Source organism: Pinus tabuliformis, chromosome 5_2 (genome assembly GCF_031772625.1).
Source record: "Pinus tabuliformis cultivar Carrire ecotype Pingquan chromosome 5_2, CPIR1, whole genome shotgun sequence".
In the NCBI taxonomy this organism is placed as follows: Eukaryota; Viridiplantae; Streptophyta; class Pinopsida; order Pinales; family Pinaceae; genus Pinus; species Pinus tabuliformis.
In genome coordinates this window covers 49,871,429-49,889,221 of record NC_142306.1, presented here as the reverse complement: position 1 = coordinate 49,889,221, position 17,793 = coordinate 49,871,429, and the positions used below count along the sequence as shown (strand labels likewise).

General features: G+C 41.3%; 1 protein-coding gene across 1 annotated transcript; it reads left to right on the top strand.

Annotated features, from left to right (window-relative positions):
- The first annotated feature begins 10,832 nt into the window (after positions 1-10,832).
- LOC149157527 (uncharacterized) lies at positions 10,833-14,966 on the top strand. The gene is made up of 2 exons (XM_089433714.1): positions 10,833-12,881; positions 13,266-14,966. The coding sequence occupies exons 1-2, from the start codon at positions 10,833-10,835 to the stop codon at positions 14,964-14,966; spliced, it is 3,750 nt and encodes a 1,249-aa protein (XP_089289840.1).
- Positions 14,967-17,793: the final 2,827 nt, after the last annotated feature.

Here is a 17,793-nt window from a genome sequence, read left to right as displayed (position 1 = left end):
AACATCACTCGTTCCTCAAAAAATGAGTCTCCTTTAAGATCTTTTCATCTGACTCGTAAAATATGAAAATATTTCCAAGCAATTGGCCTCTCCAGATCGTTAAAGCAACTGGAAGTGCCATCCCTCCTCTAGATTTTAATCTTTTTGGACCTGAGGGATTATTACACAAAAAGATCGAGCTCTTGTCTTGTTCGGCTCGTTAAAACTATCGAAAAGTCATCCCTTTCGTATTATTTTACACTTTTTCAGACTTAAGGGATTACATTACGAAAAAGGACCACTGGAGTTGCCTTTACGTCCCTCTTAGACTCTCTAAAATTGAAAAGGACTGAGTTATCTTTGTCGTTAAACTCGTTAAAACAATAGCGACAAACTTGTCCACGCAGACAAGAGCAAGTTTCACTATTGCTAGGCTCGTTAAAACATAGCAACAGGTTTGCCCAAAGGGCAAATTATAGAACAAGAATATGTTATCCTCCTCAAGCTTGACAAAAATAAAGAGGTACTAGTTAGCAATGACTACGGAAAAAGGGAAGAAAACTTGAATAGCTTCATTGGTAGCAGGTCACTCTTGAACATGACATTTTCACTCTGTCACCATGATTGATTCGAGTTGGGTTATTCCGTTCACCGGTCATATCACCATTGGTCCACCGTACCATCCACCTTGGGGTTAACGCTACCAATCCATTTCAGTGTCGTCGGTATGTTCAAGAGAAGTCGCTCAAAGAATTCACCAACCTAGCCAACGTCTCATCCGCTGCAATACCTTCACTTTTCATGACCACCACCTTGAACCTTATATCATCAGATCATTTTCACCTCCACAAAATCATTTGCTTCATTCCGTGTCGTAGATGTGGGATTCATTAAGGCCCTCCTACGACGGGTCACTTCTTGTCGACATCAGCTCATTATCCAATAAGTTAACTTAGGAACAACCCTTTCAGTAATTTGAAGCTTGCATGCCTCAATGGCAAGTTTCTCACTTCCGGCGACACGTTTACGTCAATGGCCTTCGATCGAAAGATTTTACATGGTGTTCAACATCAACTCATGTATTCACACCACATGAATTGTACTGCAGTACCTTGAGGGTCATCATCATTATTGGTGATTCCTCTAGTGCCTGTTAACAACTTACATAATTGGCTGGTAATCAGGCGATGTCTTTCCATGTTCGACATTAGAACATATTTTCACATGGATCGACTTGTACTTCGGACGAAGATTGAATGATTTTGAAGACCCCAGATCTAGTTTCATCCATCCGAGCTACGATATATTCAGGATAATAAAGACATCAAATGTACATCACAGCTGCACAGATAATCATCCAAACAAAAGGATGATGGCTCTACCAAAATCATCAGTCTGCCACACAGATGATTGTCTATCTTATGTACATGAGTATGAATTTATAAAGCTGAGCATGGGAATTCCCACCTCAACTAGATCATAAAAATATTATGAAGATAATGTATTTTGTTGTATCTTATTACAGGTCACCTTCCAGTTTGAAAAACCTCGGATCCTCATTATAAAGCATTCCACCTGACATCAAAAGGATTTACGAACTCATGCTTTAGGGGGAAAGTGTTATAGACATATTTGGGCACTTCAACCCCAATCACATATGTCCATAAACCAAGGGCTTCTAAACCCCTAAAAGTGTTGTTTCATACCCTAAAGGAACAAGGTCAACTGATTACATCATCTCCCAGAAGTTCTCCATGAAAAACTACTCAGAACTGGTCAAAATAGGACCATACAGATTGCTCCATGCATAGGTTGTGATGCATCTAACCTATTACAGATGGGGGGTGTAATGCATACTGGAAATCCCTTCTATAGGGTGTAATGAGCGAGAGCAGACAAATGGCAGAAGCAGTTTGCTAGGTGGAAACCCAGAGAATCTTCTAGAAACTGCTCATATGACACTTGCCTCTATGAATTCGCCCATGGATGAGTAAGAGATCTAAAATCTCCAAGTGGAACCAAGAACTATCAGTGAAATGACACTAATCAAAATCCCAGAAGCTGACTCACTCTCCAGTAAACACCTATATATGGATCCCACATCCTAGAGATCCAAAGGCTGGAATTTTGTAATTTGCAAGGAAGAGTTGTTGGTTTCTCTTTGAAGACATTGTTGGGTGATCTTGCTTTGTATGAGGTGAAGAGGGCTTTCATGCTTGGAGGATGATGCTAGATCAGACAGCTTGGTTGTAATCCTCTCTTCTACTACTTCTATCAATAAAGCTATTTGAGTTTTCCTCCATATGCTTGTATATCTCTGAATCTTGTTTATGTATGCATTTATATGGTTGATGTACATCTGATCCTACATTATTTATGGTTATAGATCTCTATGCTTTGATGGTATTTTGCTGCTTTGACTCTACAGGTGTTCTTTGAAGTGGGACAAGTGAGAAGGGAGTGTCGAAAGCTCTATCAAGGGAGAGAGGAAAGGAGACTAGCAAAAGACTGAGGTTGGTACTCTCTGCTTCTCTCTCATCTATCTCTCATAAAGGAAAACACAAGTAACTTTAGTTTGTTTGTTTCTAAGATAGCTACCCGTCTTAGTGGGACTAGCAGCTCTGAATGGACACTAGTTTTCCCGATAACAGAGAGGCTGGACTAGATGGCCACTTACTACCCGTAACATCGACCAAAAGGCCATGGTGGCGTCCTGCATGTCAGCGGGAGTTCCAAGGTAGCGGAGTGGAAGGAGTGGGGGGAGAGAGAAGGATAGAAATGGCGGTGGTAGTGGGATGGGTCGTGGGTCAGATGGGCTGAGGTACTTGAGGGTGGCAAAGGGGAGAAGGAAACTTAGTATGCGGTGAAGGGAGGAGGAGAACAGTGTTGCGCAGGTGTTGGGAGCTTTGACAGGAAAGCGTGAACTCGGGTATGTTTCCTTTGGCCTTCCTCCTGCATTTCTCTCTGACATGCATAGTATGATGGAAGAGAGGGGTCTGATGGCAACTACTGGGGAGGAGGGGTGTATGAGCGGGGTAGCTTTATATTCTGCCATGCACAGTAAAGCAGAAGAGGGGGTAAGTAAGGATTTGCAAAAGAAGGGCAGAGGCTAAGCGAACCAAAGGGTCACCTGGGGAGAAAAAACAAGGACCAGAGCACAAATATTCCAGAGAATTATAGTAGGGGAACAGAGAGTCAAGCCGAGAAAACTGTGAACCTAGCCTAGACGATGGCTAGTATGACAGGGAGTTTACTCACCTTCCTTTATCTGGGGGGAGAGAATCAATGGAAACCTCGGAACAATGGAGACGATTGGAGTAGGGTAGGAGGGATTAGGGATAAGGAAATGTTGGCTGATGGGAAGTCTGTAACTCATCGAAATCTAGCTTTTGCTAACGAAAATTGCAGACAGGCAACAATAAAGGAGAAAATGGCACGCCTGAGTAGAGGCAGGGGGTGTGGAGGCAAAGGGAAACATAGCCAACCAAACAGAGCTGACCAACCAACCTCGACGCCTGCAAGTTAGCGGTAGTGAGGAGATCTATGAGGACAACAGTCCAGGAGGCATCTAGAGCCTATCAAGAAGGGACGGATGTGGACATATGCCAATTAATCCAAGAAATGGAAGATAATGTAATGGGAGAGGAATCAGATCTTGAGATGGAGGAATGGAGAGATATCATCCCTGACCCAAGCCACACCAGAGTTCATATGACGCTTTATAGGCAAGCCCTTCATGTGGACTAGGTGTTAAAGCGGCTTCTAGCGAAGGCTCCTGAGCAGGTGGTAGGAGAAGTGGCAAAAATAGCCCAAGGAATGTCGAAAAATATGTAAACTTTGAAACAAGAACTATAAAATCAAAACGGGAACTTTGGCCAAAAAACCCCGAAAAAACATCAAAAACTTGCTAAAAATGAAAAGTATGTATACTAGAATGATGATTTTATTTTTTAGGGGTCAATTTTGAACATGTTTTAAAAATGGCAGTGACTACGAAATTTTTCGTGCAAAATATAGCTTCAAAACGAAAGTGATGATACTGGAACAATGATTTTTTTTTTAGGGTCAATTTTCAAACTTTTTAAAAAATGCTAGTAAAACCAAATTTTTCTGTGCTAAACAAAGTTGTTTATGAGGAAAAAAACATATTAATGTTTTTGGTAGAATATCATTTTTCTTTCCTTTGTATAAATTCAACATGTTTTCAGCCATAACATGCTAGATACAAAAGAAATTGAATTTTTTTCAACTATAAAATTAAAAATCCATGACATTATGAATGAATTACATCACTAAATGAATTCAAAAGTCATTATTTGTATATTGAATAAAACATACATTATATCTCTAATTTAATATTGCATTGTAGATATTTTAAACAATAAAAATTATCATAATTAAGACATATAATCCAACAACATAAAAATGCTTCATAACTTCTCATTTAACACCATATGTAAATCATTAATTTTATTTCAAGATATGATGCATACATCAGTTATATAAACTGTCTTAAACAATTATTCAAAATAACTCATATTTTCTTGCACACCATTAGAATGCACATCTTCATATGAGTGACTGGATGCTGACGAAGATGTTCCATATTCTTCTCTTTCATCAACTAGTGCCCCATCTGAGTCCACATGCATGCCCAACACTTCAAGTTTCAAAATTCTTCTAGATCTACGACTGGTTTCAGCAGACTCCCATCTCAACACTGTTCCTTCTAGTAACAACCTTTTCAGAATCTCTATCGTCTTGAAGTGAAGAGTTCCTCTCTTTGTTAAATTGAAGTCATAAACAAGTATGTCAACATCCTTCAATTTTAATATGTCTATGCGGTGGCGATTTATATTTGTACCCTTTCTTTTTCTCTTTCCGCCATTTTTTTTGTCAACTACCATCTCTGGCTTATACACACCATTGAATGGGTGTGTATTTGTGGCATACCAATGTACTTCAACACTTGTAACATCCTCATTTTCTATAAAGACCTTTATAACTTTAGCAACCCATAATGGATAGCCATTGGGATCTCCATCTGTTAGCACTGCAATCATGCAACCCTCCTCAATATCCTGTACTGAACCCTTGTAAAGGTCTTCCATGGCTTCACATTGTGCATGAGATCTTCTGGAACCAATATACATCTCTCTTTCCTCTGCCTGTGAAGGATTAATAATACCTTGAGATTGTTGCTGTTCAACAATGTTTATTTCCTAATGTTCATTCGACACATTTTGTGGCCAAATAAATGGATTTTTCAAAGGTATATCTTCATTTGTTGTTTTTGAAATGATATCACTTTGATTATTGAAAAATGACTCCCACCGAACTAAATCAACAATGTCAAAGTACTCATATGTATATCTAATACATTTTTTAATTTCTTTCAGGCAATCAAAATAATTTATATCTCTATTTTGTCTGCGTGCATTCTGAACTTCACCAACTAATTGTAATAACAATATTTTTGATGCAAATATTGGATGATCTAGAATGAACTTCAAAAATTGCAAACGTGATTATGGTGCCCATTCTGCAGTAGTTGAATACTTCTTGCCCCATATTAGTGTTTTCCCATCAATTTTTTTGATACGAAATTGATGTTGGAAGCTAATGTCATTAAGTTGTTCAATGCATTTCCCCTCACCATATGATCCTAGAATAAACCTTCGCATGTCAACAGTTTCTTCCAACACATCAAAAGTAGGCTCTGGCATGTATGATTTCTTAAGACATTCAATTAGTGATGGCAAGCTCCCAACTTGCTTCCTCCTCAACATGACTGAAAAACGACTAAAAATCTAATCAATATGGTCATGAGTGTGCCCAACAAGAAGGAAACCAACCTTTACCTTTTGAAAAATTCTCAATTCAACAGGCATGTTTAGATATCCAAAAACAACCTGATTTTTTTTTTCACGACAAGTGTTGTCCAATTGTAGATACAAAACTTCAGGAAGATTATGAGACCAATGAGAAATCACATCATGAATTATGGTTATGGTCATATTTGCATCATTATGAATATTTGGAACTGTGAAGTACACCCTTGGCAACATTTTTCCATTGAAGACCATACAACTGACCAAGTGAAACTGAATAAAATTTTCCTCCTGTAAATTCTTGGGTGTGCGAACAAAATGTGGTAAAAGTGTTTTCTTCTGGTCCATACCATCAATTATCAAACCCAAATATTTATTTGGATTGTCATAACACTTCTTTCGATGCTTGTACAACTTCTTCCTTTCGTTTGTTTGTTGTTCGCAATGCTCCTGAAGTTCTTTGACAATTAAATCTACACAACATAAAAGAAATTCATTAAGAAATATGTTTTCGTAGTTGATGACTATACAATTTTAAAAGTTAAAGTTATGAATGCTTACCTCTTTCTGACCCTTCACATTTGTCCCTTTTCGATTTAAGAGAAGCACATGTACTGCAAATCCCCATCCTTGTCTTCTTAGGAATACAGACATTGTTGAATTCTTTCTTCCATACTTTCACAAAATATTGATATGTAATGAATCGGCCATGTCCCTCAGCACCTCCTCCATATTCTTTGTATAAGTTGTAGATTTCTCGTCTTGAAAAATTATCTAGAATATGTATTGTCTCTCTATTTGGCATACACTCTCCATGCTTTGAAAAGAAGTCTTTCATCCATGACATTGCAGTATTTGATAATGGCCCAAACTGTCTTTTATGACGTACTTCTGAATAAAATGTGGGATCCTTTTCCAAATTTTATTGAATTCTCGAAAGGCGAAAATTCTCAATCAAATGAAACATTTTGAAAGCTTTTCTACAGATAAATAAAGTCCTAATATGATAATCATAACCTGACAATGTAGATTGCATGCACCCAACTAAATATGATTTTTGCATGCTTTTATTCATTGACAAATATCTCTTCCCGCTTTCTAATGCAAATTTGAAATCCATATGTTTCAAGCAATCTTTTTGGAAACATTAACTTGAAATGAGAGTGCTGATAGAACTTCTTCTCATCAGATATTCTGCTCAACCCCTTGTATAACTAGAACAGCTTGCATTGATACGAAAAGGTCTGCTCCTACTCCTCGATACAATATTTCTTGGAAACATCTCCATCATTGGATCATCATTTGTATAAGGATTTTCATCATCATTAAGAAAAATGTTATCCACACTATGATCAGCTCTACTTTTCAAATATTGACTTGGAGGATATTCTTCATCTTCCCCTTCTTCAGTGCTGTTATCATAGTCCTTAGAATTCGGATTGAATGGAAAATCTGACTCGATGTTTAATGGATATTCTTCCTCATGTGCATTGTCAGTGCTACTCTCATAGTCCATAGAATTAGGACTACATCGAAAATGTGACTGTTTACTTATTGAAGATGCTACATCCTATCCTTTGTCACTGCTACCTTTATACTCATTAGAATTAGGACTAAGTGCATCATCCTGTCCTTCATCACTGCTACTCTCATAGTCCTTAGAATTAGAACTAAGAGGACATTGTGACACTCCATTCTTTTGAAATTCATCATCATGCTCTTCGTAACTGTTGCTCTCATAGTCCTTAGAATTAGGACTAAGTGGACATTGTGACACTCTAATCTTTTGAAATTCATCATCCTGCTCTTCATCACTGTTGCTCTCATAATCCTTAGAATTAGGACTAACTAGACACCGTGACACTCCATACTTTTGAAATTCATCATCATGCTCTTCATCACTACTGCTATCATAGTCCTTAGAATTAGGACTAAGTGGACACTTCGACACTCCATTCTTTTGAAATTCATTATCACGCTCTTCATCACTGCTGCTCTCATAGTCCTTAGAATTAGGACTAAGTGGACACCGTGACACTCCATCCTTTTGAAATTCGCCATCATGCTCTTCAAAACTACTGCTCTCATAGTCCTCGGAATTAGGACTAAGTGGACACCGTGACACTCCATTCTTTTGAACTTCACCATCATGCTTTTCAAAACTACTACTCTCATAGTCCTCAAAATTAGGACTAAGTGGACATCGTGACACTCCATTCTTTTGAACTTCACCATCATGATCTTCATCACTGTTGCTTTCATAGTCCTTAGAATTACGACTAAGTGGAATCTGTGACTCTTTATTTATTTGAAATTCTCCATCCCCTCTTTCATCAGTGCTGCTCTCATAGTCCTTAGAATCAGGACTAAGTGGAAGAATTGACTTTCTATTCATAGTGGAAGAATTCCCGCTATATTCATCAATATGAATAGAGTTGTTACGCGATGATGTTAATGGTGTATAAATCGAAACTTCACTATCAAAACAATCCATCCCTTTAAGTCAACCTATAATAAATAATGGGAATCTATATTTAAAAAAAAAAAAAGAATGGGAATTAGCGCGATACAGATTGGTGATGGAGGGCGCAGGGTTCGATCCTGAAACCCTAGGAGGAGGGCCTAGGTGACGCAGACAGCCCATCTCACGTCACGAAGGTACGGGCTGGACCGATGGCAGACCCTCCGAGGTTAGGCGTTTTCGAGGTCCCCTAGCATGAGACACATGGGCGGAATTCCTTTTGGCTTTTCTTGGTTAGATTTGGGGGTTTTTGCGCTGGCGGTTTTGTGTTGGCAGTCTCCTCTGAGGGTTCATCCCTGCAAAAAACGTTCCGAGGCGGGTTTGGAACAGCTTAAACCAAATACAATACGGTGACTTATCCCCTGGCGGTTTTAGGAGCGTTCTTTCAGGAAACGGGTTTCTGTGAGGTGTCAGTTTTACCACAGTTTAGTTACCATGGTGATTCATAATGAGGCGGTGGATCTAGACCCAGCCCCAGAAGACATTCTCTCGGTCTGGGGTAAGGAGGTCACCGAACAAAACATTGACAAGTTCTTCGGGCAGGTTGGAAATTTCGCATCTGCCACCCTTTCAGTGGGAGGCCCATGGAGCAACAACCCGCCTAAAGGTTTGCTGGAGGAGAGCTTGGTTCTGTCTGGTGCGTTTGGCAAAAACGGCGGGCGCATAGAAGACTCAGGAGCACGAGCGGAGGAAAGCATCCCGAAAGAGAAAGGACTCCCCGTTGGTAAGGTTCTATCCCCCTCGAAAGCTTTCAGCCCGTCGGGTGGTCTAGAAGACATCATAAACTTCAATTCCAGTCAAGGTTTATGGAGATCTGTTGGGGGTTTCCAAATTTCGGATAAAGAAGCTAGGGATAGAGGCGGTCACTTGGCTGTTAACAGGCACCTTTTTTCAAAAGACCTGATACTCGACGGCCCGGGTGAAAAGGGGGTCTGCTCCGATCTCGGCAAGGTTTCTAATCTAGGGAAGGATGATCAAACCCTTGCCACAGAAAGGGCGGAAGATAAGGGAAGTCAATCTGCAGGTAAGAATGGAACCCCAGCAGGAGTATCGAGCCAAATCCCTACAGGAAAGGATGTTAACCCCTCTGTGGAAAATGTGAATGGAGCTCAAAGGGTACCAGACCCTTCAGGCTTGGATAGAGAGGCGGATCCGGATTGGGAAAGGGTTGGGGAAAAACGTAAGAAGGCGAAACCCTTAAAAAAGAGAAGGGTAGCAGGAAATTTGTTACTAGGAATGGATGTTCAAGTCGAGGATGCCTTGGATGTGGCGGAGTGCACGCTTGTGGGCCGAGTAAGGGGGCGGTTTGTCTCTGGCAAGTTCTTACAGCAATGGGCGGAGAGTCAATGGAAGGAGACCCCGGCAAAGTCCTTCATAACGGCCACACTGGTTAAAGGGTGGTTTATGATCAGGTTCGAAAGCAAGGAAGCCATGGAATGGGTCGAAGGAAGAAATTGGGCATTTGGGAACCACCCAGTCTTTTTCAAAAGGTGGTCTCCTCTTTTCGACGCGTCCAAGGAGAAGGTGGAGGAATTCCCCGTCTGGGTAAGGGCACCTGGTCTTCCCCCGTTCCTTTGGGTGGATTCCGTTTTTTCTTCTATTGGGAATCTTCTGGGTACGTTCTTGGAAGCGGACAAGTCCTTTCTACACACCCATGAAAGAGCCGTAGCCAGGATTTTAGTGCGTCTAAACCCAAACGAAGGGCTAGTGGATTCGATAAATTTGCAGTACAGGGATTATGTCTTTGAACAGTTGTTGGATTATGAACTTTTACCCTTCAGGTGTCACAGATGCCATGAGCATGGGCACCTGGCAAGGGATTGCCCCTTGGGGAGGCGCAGAAGGAGGACTCAGAAATCAGATGAACAGTGGGAGGGAAGCACGAGGAAAGATACGATTTCGACGGAGAAGCAAATCTCAGAGGCCAAGCTTATGGAAGGGATACAAACTCAGGAGGATGAAGCCCTACCCCAGGTTGGAGGGGATCCGGTCAAAGTTTTCGAAGAACCGAGCGGCGCTGAAAAGATCCCTGTGGGAAATGCTGATGCCGCTGCTAGTGAACCGCCCGGTATGCAGTCAGACCCATTAAACTCTGTTTGCTTTCCTGATTCAAATATTGTCCACTCATCTAAAGGGTCTCCTTTGATTAATAAATGCATAGATGATTGTGTAAACATTGAAAATTTAACTGCCGCTATCCCCTCCATCGATCTGAACTGTGAAGTTGTTTCCCTAGAAAACCCGGTCTCAGGTGGTTCCCCCCCTGCTCGCTCCTATAACCTTAGATCCCTCAGCAAAAAGGCTGATCTCCTCCCCGATTCGGTTGAGCCGGTGGGTGGTTTGGGTCCTTCATCGTCTAAAAGTTCTAATAAAAAGGGCAGAGGTAGGAAGACAAACCTGTCCAAAGCTCAAGTCAAAGCCAAACTTGATGCGGCTGATGGCAAGCAAATGTTGATTCCTGGGGCGCTTAGAGCAGCAAAACCCCCTGAGGCTGTTATAAAATGATCTGCTTGTCATGGAATTGCAGGGGTTTAACCAGTAAACCCAAAAAACTGGCTTTGAAGGAATTAATCTCTCGATATAATCCGGATTTTGTTTTTCTCCAAGAAACTTTGGGCAGGGGTGCAGACATTGAATCAGTCCTCAGATCTCTTTTTCCAGGGTGGGCTTTCGTAGCCCTGGATGCAGAGGGTCACTCGGGTGGTCTTGCCATCGGTTGTAGGGATGGCAGATTGAAAATTTTGAACCATTGGGGTATGCCCAATGTGCTGGGTATGGAGGTTATTTCCCCAGACTTTGATTTCCCTTTTTTGATAGTAAATGTTTATGGGCCTTGTCAGGCAAGGGTTGCATTCTGGAATGCTCTTCTGCCTAAAGAACTGCTGAAAGGGAAAAACCTGATATTAGGAGGAGATTTAAATTTTTCTTTAGGGAATGCGGAGGCTTGGGGACCCTCTGCCAGAGAAGACCCCCTAACAGATTATTTTGCTAATGCACTCCTATCCCATAAGCTGATAGATGTAAACATTATAAAAGCCAAACCTACTTGGAGGAATAGGAGAACAGGGGAGGAGAGAATAGCAAAAAGACTGGACCGCTTCCTAATCAGTGATTTGATGGCTTCCAATATTCCAATGTTCAGGCAATGGGTGGGTGAAGGGGGAAACTCGGATCACTTCCCCATTCTCTTAGAACTCTCCAAACCCCCCCCAAAACCTGCTGCTCCTTTCAAATTCAACGCTTCATGGCTGCAAGAAGATTCTTTTAATCAGCTTTTCAGGAATATCTGGAGACATCCGGGTAGAAACTTTTTGGGAAATAAAGGGGCTCTCTTTATGGATAATCTAAAAAAACTAAAGAAAGCAACTTTGGAATGGGCTTCAGAAAGAAGGAAGAAGCAAAATGAGGAATTGAACAAAATAGATGCAGAACTCCGAGCTCTAGAAGAACCTGAGGCAGATGCTTATGCTACCCAGGAGTCAAAAGAAAAGATTGTGGCTCTTGAGAAATCTAGAGCAAAGATTTTATTGGACAAAGAGGAAGAATGGAGGCTTAAGAGCAGGGCAATCTGGCTGAGAGCAGGGGATGAGAACACAAAATTCTTCCACAACTATGCAAAAGGCCGGAAAAATGCAAATACAATTTGGAAGCTAAAGGACCCTGAGGGCAGAGAAGCCTCGTCTTTTGAGGACTTGTCAAATATGGGGAAGAATCATTTTCAATCTTTGTTCTCAGACCCAGGAGGGGTTTCTTTAGCTGAAATTATCAGAACAGCTCAAGCTTTCCCTCGCTTTGTGGAGGGGGAGGAGGCGGAAGATCTTTTTAGAGAGGTGACAAGAGAGGAAGTTGAAAGTATAGTTAAATCTATGGCAAAAGACAAAAGTCCGGGCCCGGATGGCTGGACAATTGAACTCTTTACCCATTTTTTTGATCTGATTGGGGATGAACTAACGGAAGTGGTGGAGGAATCAAGGAGGAAAGGTGAGATATATACCCCTTTCAATGCTACTTTCATTGCTCTTATACCTAAAAAAGAGGCCCCGGAAACTTTCGAGGATTTCAGGCCAATTTCACTGTGCAATTGCATCTATAAAATTATTGCCAAAACCATTGCAGTTCGCCTGAAACCGATTCTTTCCAATTGCATCTCATCAGAACAATTTGGTTTTTTAGACGGTCGTCAAATTCACGAAGCTATAGGGGTGGCACAGGAAACCATACACAGTATCAGAAAATCAAACTCGAAAGGGGCTGTGTTAAAAATCGACCTGTCTAAAGCCTATGACAGAATTAGCTGGACTTATCTCAGGATGCTTCTGACTCATCTGGGCTTCAAGGTGGAGTTCATAAGCTGGATCATGGGGTGTATTTCAAGTGCAAGCTTTGCAGTTCTAATAAATGGGGCTGCCTCCCAATTCTTCAGGGGACAAAGGGGGCTGAGACAAGGATGTCCTCTTTCTCCTTTGCTCTTCCTCCTTGCTGCAGAAGGACTCAGCAGACTGATATCCAATGCCAAAAGAACAGGTTTGATAAAAGGTTTGGAAGTTGCTGTAAATTTGTTCATTACTCACCTCCTATTTGTAGATGATATTTTACTATTTACAAATGGGAGCTTAAATGAAATCAAAGAACTTAAAAGTATTCTTGACCTGTTCTTGAAAGCTACAGGGCTACAAATAAACTCAAGAAAGTCTCAGCTAATATTGGAGGGTTTCAACAGACAGGAGGAACTCCTGATTTCATCTTACCTACCTTTCGAGTCTTGTAATATGGAAAGTCCTTTCAAATATCTTGGTTTTTGGTTGAAACCACACTCGTATAAAAAGCAGGACTGGAATTGGCTGGTGGCAAAAATCGAACAAAAAATCTCCCATTGGAGCTTCAAGTGGCTATCTCGGGCAGGAAGGCTGACTCTTGTAAATTCTGTTCTTCAGGCCATGCCTGTGTTCTGGGCAGCTCTGACCTGGATCCCAAAAGGCATCCTCCACAAGATTAAACAACTATGCAGCAGATTCCTTTGGTCAGGGTCAAAGGAGGATTCAGTTCTTCCTTGGGTGGCATGGGACAAAATCGCAAGGCCAAAAGACTGGGGTGGATGGGGCATAAAAAACCTCTATGATTTCAGCACTTCCCTGGCTGCAAAATCTGGATGGCGTATAATAAATTCTGAGAATTTATGGACCAGAGTAGTAAAACGCAAATATATTGATCCCATGCCTTTAGAAGATTGGATAAGGAATCCAAACAAAAAAGGCAGAAATTTTTCTGTGATTTGGAAAGCCACTACAGAGGCGTTTAAGGTTATAGAACAGGGTCTGGCTTGGCAGGTTGGAAACGGTGAAAATGTGAGGATTGGAAGAGACCCTTGGGTGGGATGTAATGAATCCTACGCTCTATCTCCTGACCTGATTGCTCATCTGGATTCGAAGGGGATATCTGGTCTTAATCAGATTGCAAATTTGGGTCAGTCAACCATTTGGGGCCAAGCATGGAAATCAGAAGAAGATCTAGGAATCGACCCTTTGTGGAGGAACGAGTGGCGGAGTTTTCTTCAGGAGCTAAAGAGATCAAATGTTAGGATTCAGGACAGGCCGGACCAATTGGTGTGGGCTCATGCAGAAACTGGAGCCTACTCCCCAAAGGCTGGGTATTCTTTCTTAATGAAGAGGAAAGGGTGGGACATCCCAGAGTGGTGGGTTAAACCCCTGCTAAAGCTAAAATGCCCAAAGAAAGCAAGATTATTCTCTTGGTGTGTACTAAGAAAGAAAATTCCTACCTGGGATATTCTACAATCCAGATTCAAACAGGGTCCAGGAAGATGCCCCTTATGTTTCTCAGACTCAGAATCCATTCCTCATCTGTTCATTGCTTGTCCTTATGCAAGGAAAGTATGGGAGGAGATGCAAAAATTATTAGGGAAAAATGTTAGATGGGAAGGGGATTCTTTTCTTTCAGCTTGGGAGTATTGGTGGAACCACTACCCAGAGAGGAACTTGAGGAACCTCCCCCCCATTATCTGCTGGGGTATCTGGTTAGCTAGAAATAGAAGCATCTTCAGAGAAAAACTCACTCCAGCGGAAGTGATCGCTATCCAAAGCTCTGCCATTCTGTCTAGTATTCCGGAACCTGAAGAATCTAGGAACACTGCTCCCAGAAAGGAAGAACGAATCAGGGAAGGGATTCCTTGGGCCTATTTCGATGGGGCAGCTCAAAACAATAATACTGGTGCCGGGATCATCATCCATTTAAGCTCCTCTCACTCTCTAAAAGCCTCTGTGGGACTAGGTCCTGGAACAAATAACTTTGCTGAACTGTCTGCCCTCAAACTTCTTCTATGCTGGCTCATAAACAGAAATATCTTCACAGTACAGATCTTTGGGGATTCTTTGAATGTAATAAACTGGGTCAATGGAAAATATAGATGTCAAAATTATATGCTGAGGCCGCTCCTGGAAGAGATCCAAAACTTAAAACACCATTTTAATGTTTTCTCCATTGAACATATTTACAGGGACAGAAATGAAGATGCAGATAAGCTTTCTAAAGAGGGTTTGCAGCAAGCTGTGGACTCGTGGAGGATAACCGAACAGATGCATGCTCAGATCCGTGTGTCGGATCTCCCTCCATATACTTAAAATCTTTAAATATCAACTGTTTCAGTTTTCTGTTTTGACAGTTTATCTATATCCGGATTCGGATCTCATGTAAATATTGTTGTTTTACTTTCCTGTTTTGGACTACTTTTTTGGGATCAAACATATGAAAACATGGTGATTTCCTGTGGGTTGTTTTCCTATGTATAGGAGACCCACGGTTATCTGATTTGGACAGTCAAAATTTTTGACAAAGTTGTCTATGAAAGGCAACGTTACAGCGCTGTTAGCAAGCGAGCAAAAGCTTTTTTTTCTGACTGTTTTGGTGATACACAGAGGAGTATGTCTCTCCCTCTTTGGGACTGTTGTAGGTCTCAAGATCACTGAAAGTTCTGGAATGTTAACTCATATGCTTGTAACTTTTTTATTTCTTATAAAAAAGTTCGTTTTTTCCTTTGGAAAAACAATCCATCCCTTTCAAATAGAAGATGTTGAATGATACAAATGGAGAGCCTCTTAAAGATATTATATAGCTTAGAAAATGAGATTTTACCTCCAAAAATTTTCCCTCCAAAAAGTTTCGCGAAAATATTTCCCTCCAAAATGTTTGTTAGATTTATTTACCTTCATTATTTTATTTTACAATTTATTGAAAAATGTAAACTAAATTTTTTTATGAAATAAATAATTAAAATTAAAATTATAAACTACAACTTCTACATTAATTATTTTAATAGTTAAATTATATAATATTTACTAAACAATTGAATATATATATATATATATATATATATATATATATATATATATATATATATATATATATATATATATATATATATATATATATATTTATATAATATATTCTAAAACAAATTAATCCCACATTCAACCCGTTGTAAAAAAATTCTACAATATTCGCTTTATAATATTTTAAAACAAATTATCCCACATTAACCATACGGTAAAACATCTCCGTAATTTCACTTATATAATAAATTTCATTATCACTATTACTCACATCACATCTAGGTTTTCTGAAGTTCGTTGCAAGACTTGTGAATTTGTGGAGTAGCTACATTGCTATCAACAACATATTCAACGAAGAATTCTCGCAATTGAAAGGTAAGTTAATTTTTTTCCTTAAAAATTTTCATATTAAATTAGTTTAATGAAGATTTTTTTTTTTTTTTAAATTAATAATTTTTCTAAGCCAAAATAACAATTAAGTTCATCGTGATCATGGTGGGCCCAACCAAACTCAATCGCCCAACAACAGTGGGTGGGCCACCGTGGTGTCGCGGGGTGGGCGGGAAGGGCCGACGGGTGGGCGGGGGGTGAGGGCACGGGTGGGGCAGTAGGGGGTGTGGGGGCGGGTGGGGCTACGACGCCTACCCCGGCGGGTGAGCGAGCCTCTCGGGTGGGCGCCGCAACCGCACCCACCCCCACACCCGCTACCGCGCCACCCCCTACACCGTCACCCCCTCCACCCACACCCAACCTCCCTTGCCCCCTCACATGCACCCTCCACAACCTCCCTCCCAACCCCCCTCACACCCTACCCCTACCCCCTCACCCTCTCCACCCTCTCCCCCTCATACCCTCCTCACCCCCTCCCCCTCACACCCTCAACCCCCGTCTCCTCCTTACCCCCGCCCCTCACACACGCAACCCCCCTCGCCCCCTCACACCTCGCTCCCTGCCTATCCCCACCTCCTCACACACTCAACCCCCCCCCGCCACCCCTTCACCCACCCGCTCCCTACCCTCACCCCCTCACACACTCAACCACCCCCCTAACCCCCCTCACCCTCCTCACCCCCTCCCCCTCACACCCTCAACCCCCGCCCCCTCCCTACCCCCGCCCCCTCACACACTCAACCCCCCCTCACCACCACCTCACCCCCCCTCTCCACCCCCGACCACCCTACCCCCGCCCCCTCACACCCCAGCCACCCTCATGCTAACCCTGCCCTGTCCCTACCGCTGCCCCCTCACACACTCAACCCCCCCTTGCCACCCCCTTACCTCCCCTCACCCACCTGCTCCCTACCCCCGCCCCCTGTTTGGTCAATTTAGTGTGTGCTAAATTTCTATTTAAAATGTCAATCCGGGGTTCGTAAACTGACGAAGTGAAGTGTACTATATGTACTAGATAACCATTTCCTTAGTCTTTTGTCGTTTTTGAGTTCTTTTTGGTTGTTTATGGATTTATCTCTCCCTAATGTGTGATGGCGAAAATGAAAGTTAAGTATGAAATATGGATGGATGGTGATGGTGATTTCTACAGTGATTTTTCAAAACTTAAAAAGTGCTCAAAAAGAAAGCTTTAAAACAACTGTAATGAAATCAATTCTTAAGAAAAATAGTGAACTAATGACAATGGCCCAGTATCCTTGCTGCTGAATGAAAAGAAAGTGAAAACTGAACTTAAAGCAACTTAAAGCAAAGCAACTAATTCACACTACTTTAACTCTTCTGATCCTTTACCCTTCAGCTCAATTTACCTTGTGGGAAGCAATCATGAACAAGTCAAGCAATATGATATCTAAATGGCAAGAAAGCAAATTGCATAAAAGAAACTAGTCACACTACTTCAACTCTTCTGATCCTTTACCCTTTAGCTCAATCTACCTTGTGGGAAGCAATCATGAATAAGTTTAAGCAACATGATAACTAAATTGCAAGAAATTAAATTGCAGAAAGGAAACTAATCACACTACTTTAACTCTTCTGATCCTTTACCTTTCAGCTCAATCTACCTTGTGGGTAGCAATCATGAATAAGTTTAAGCAATATGATAACTAAATCACACTACAATAAGTAATATTCTGATTTCTTACTAATAGAGTCACTTGACTATAGAAAG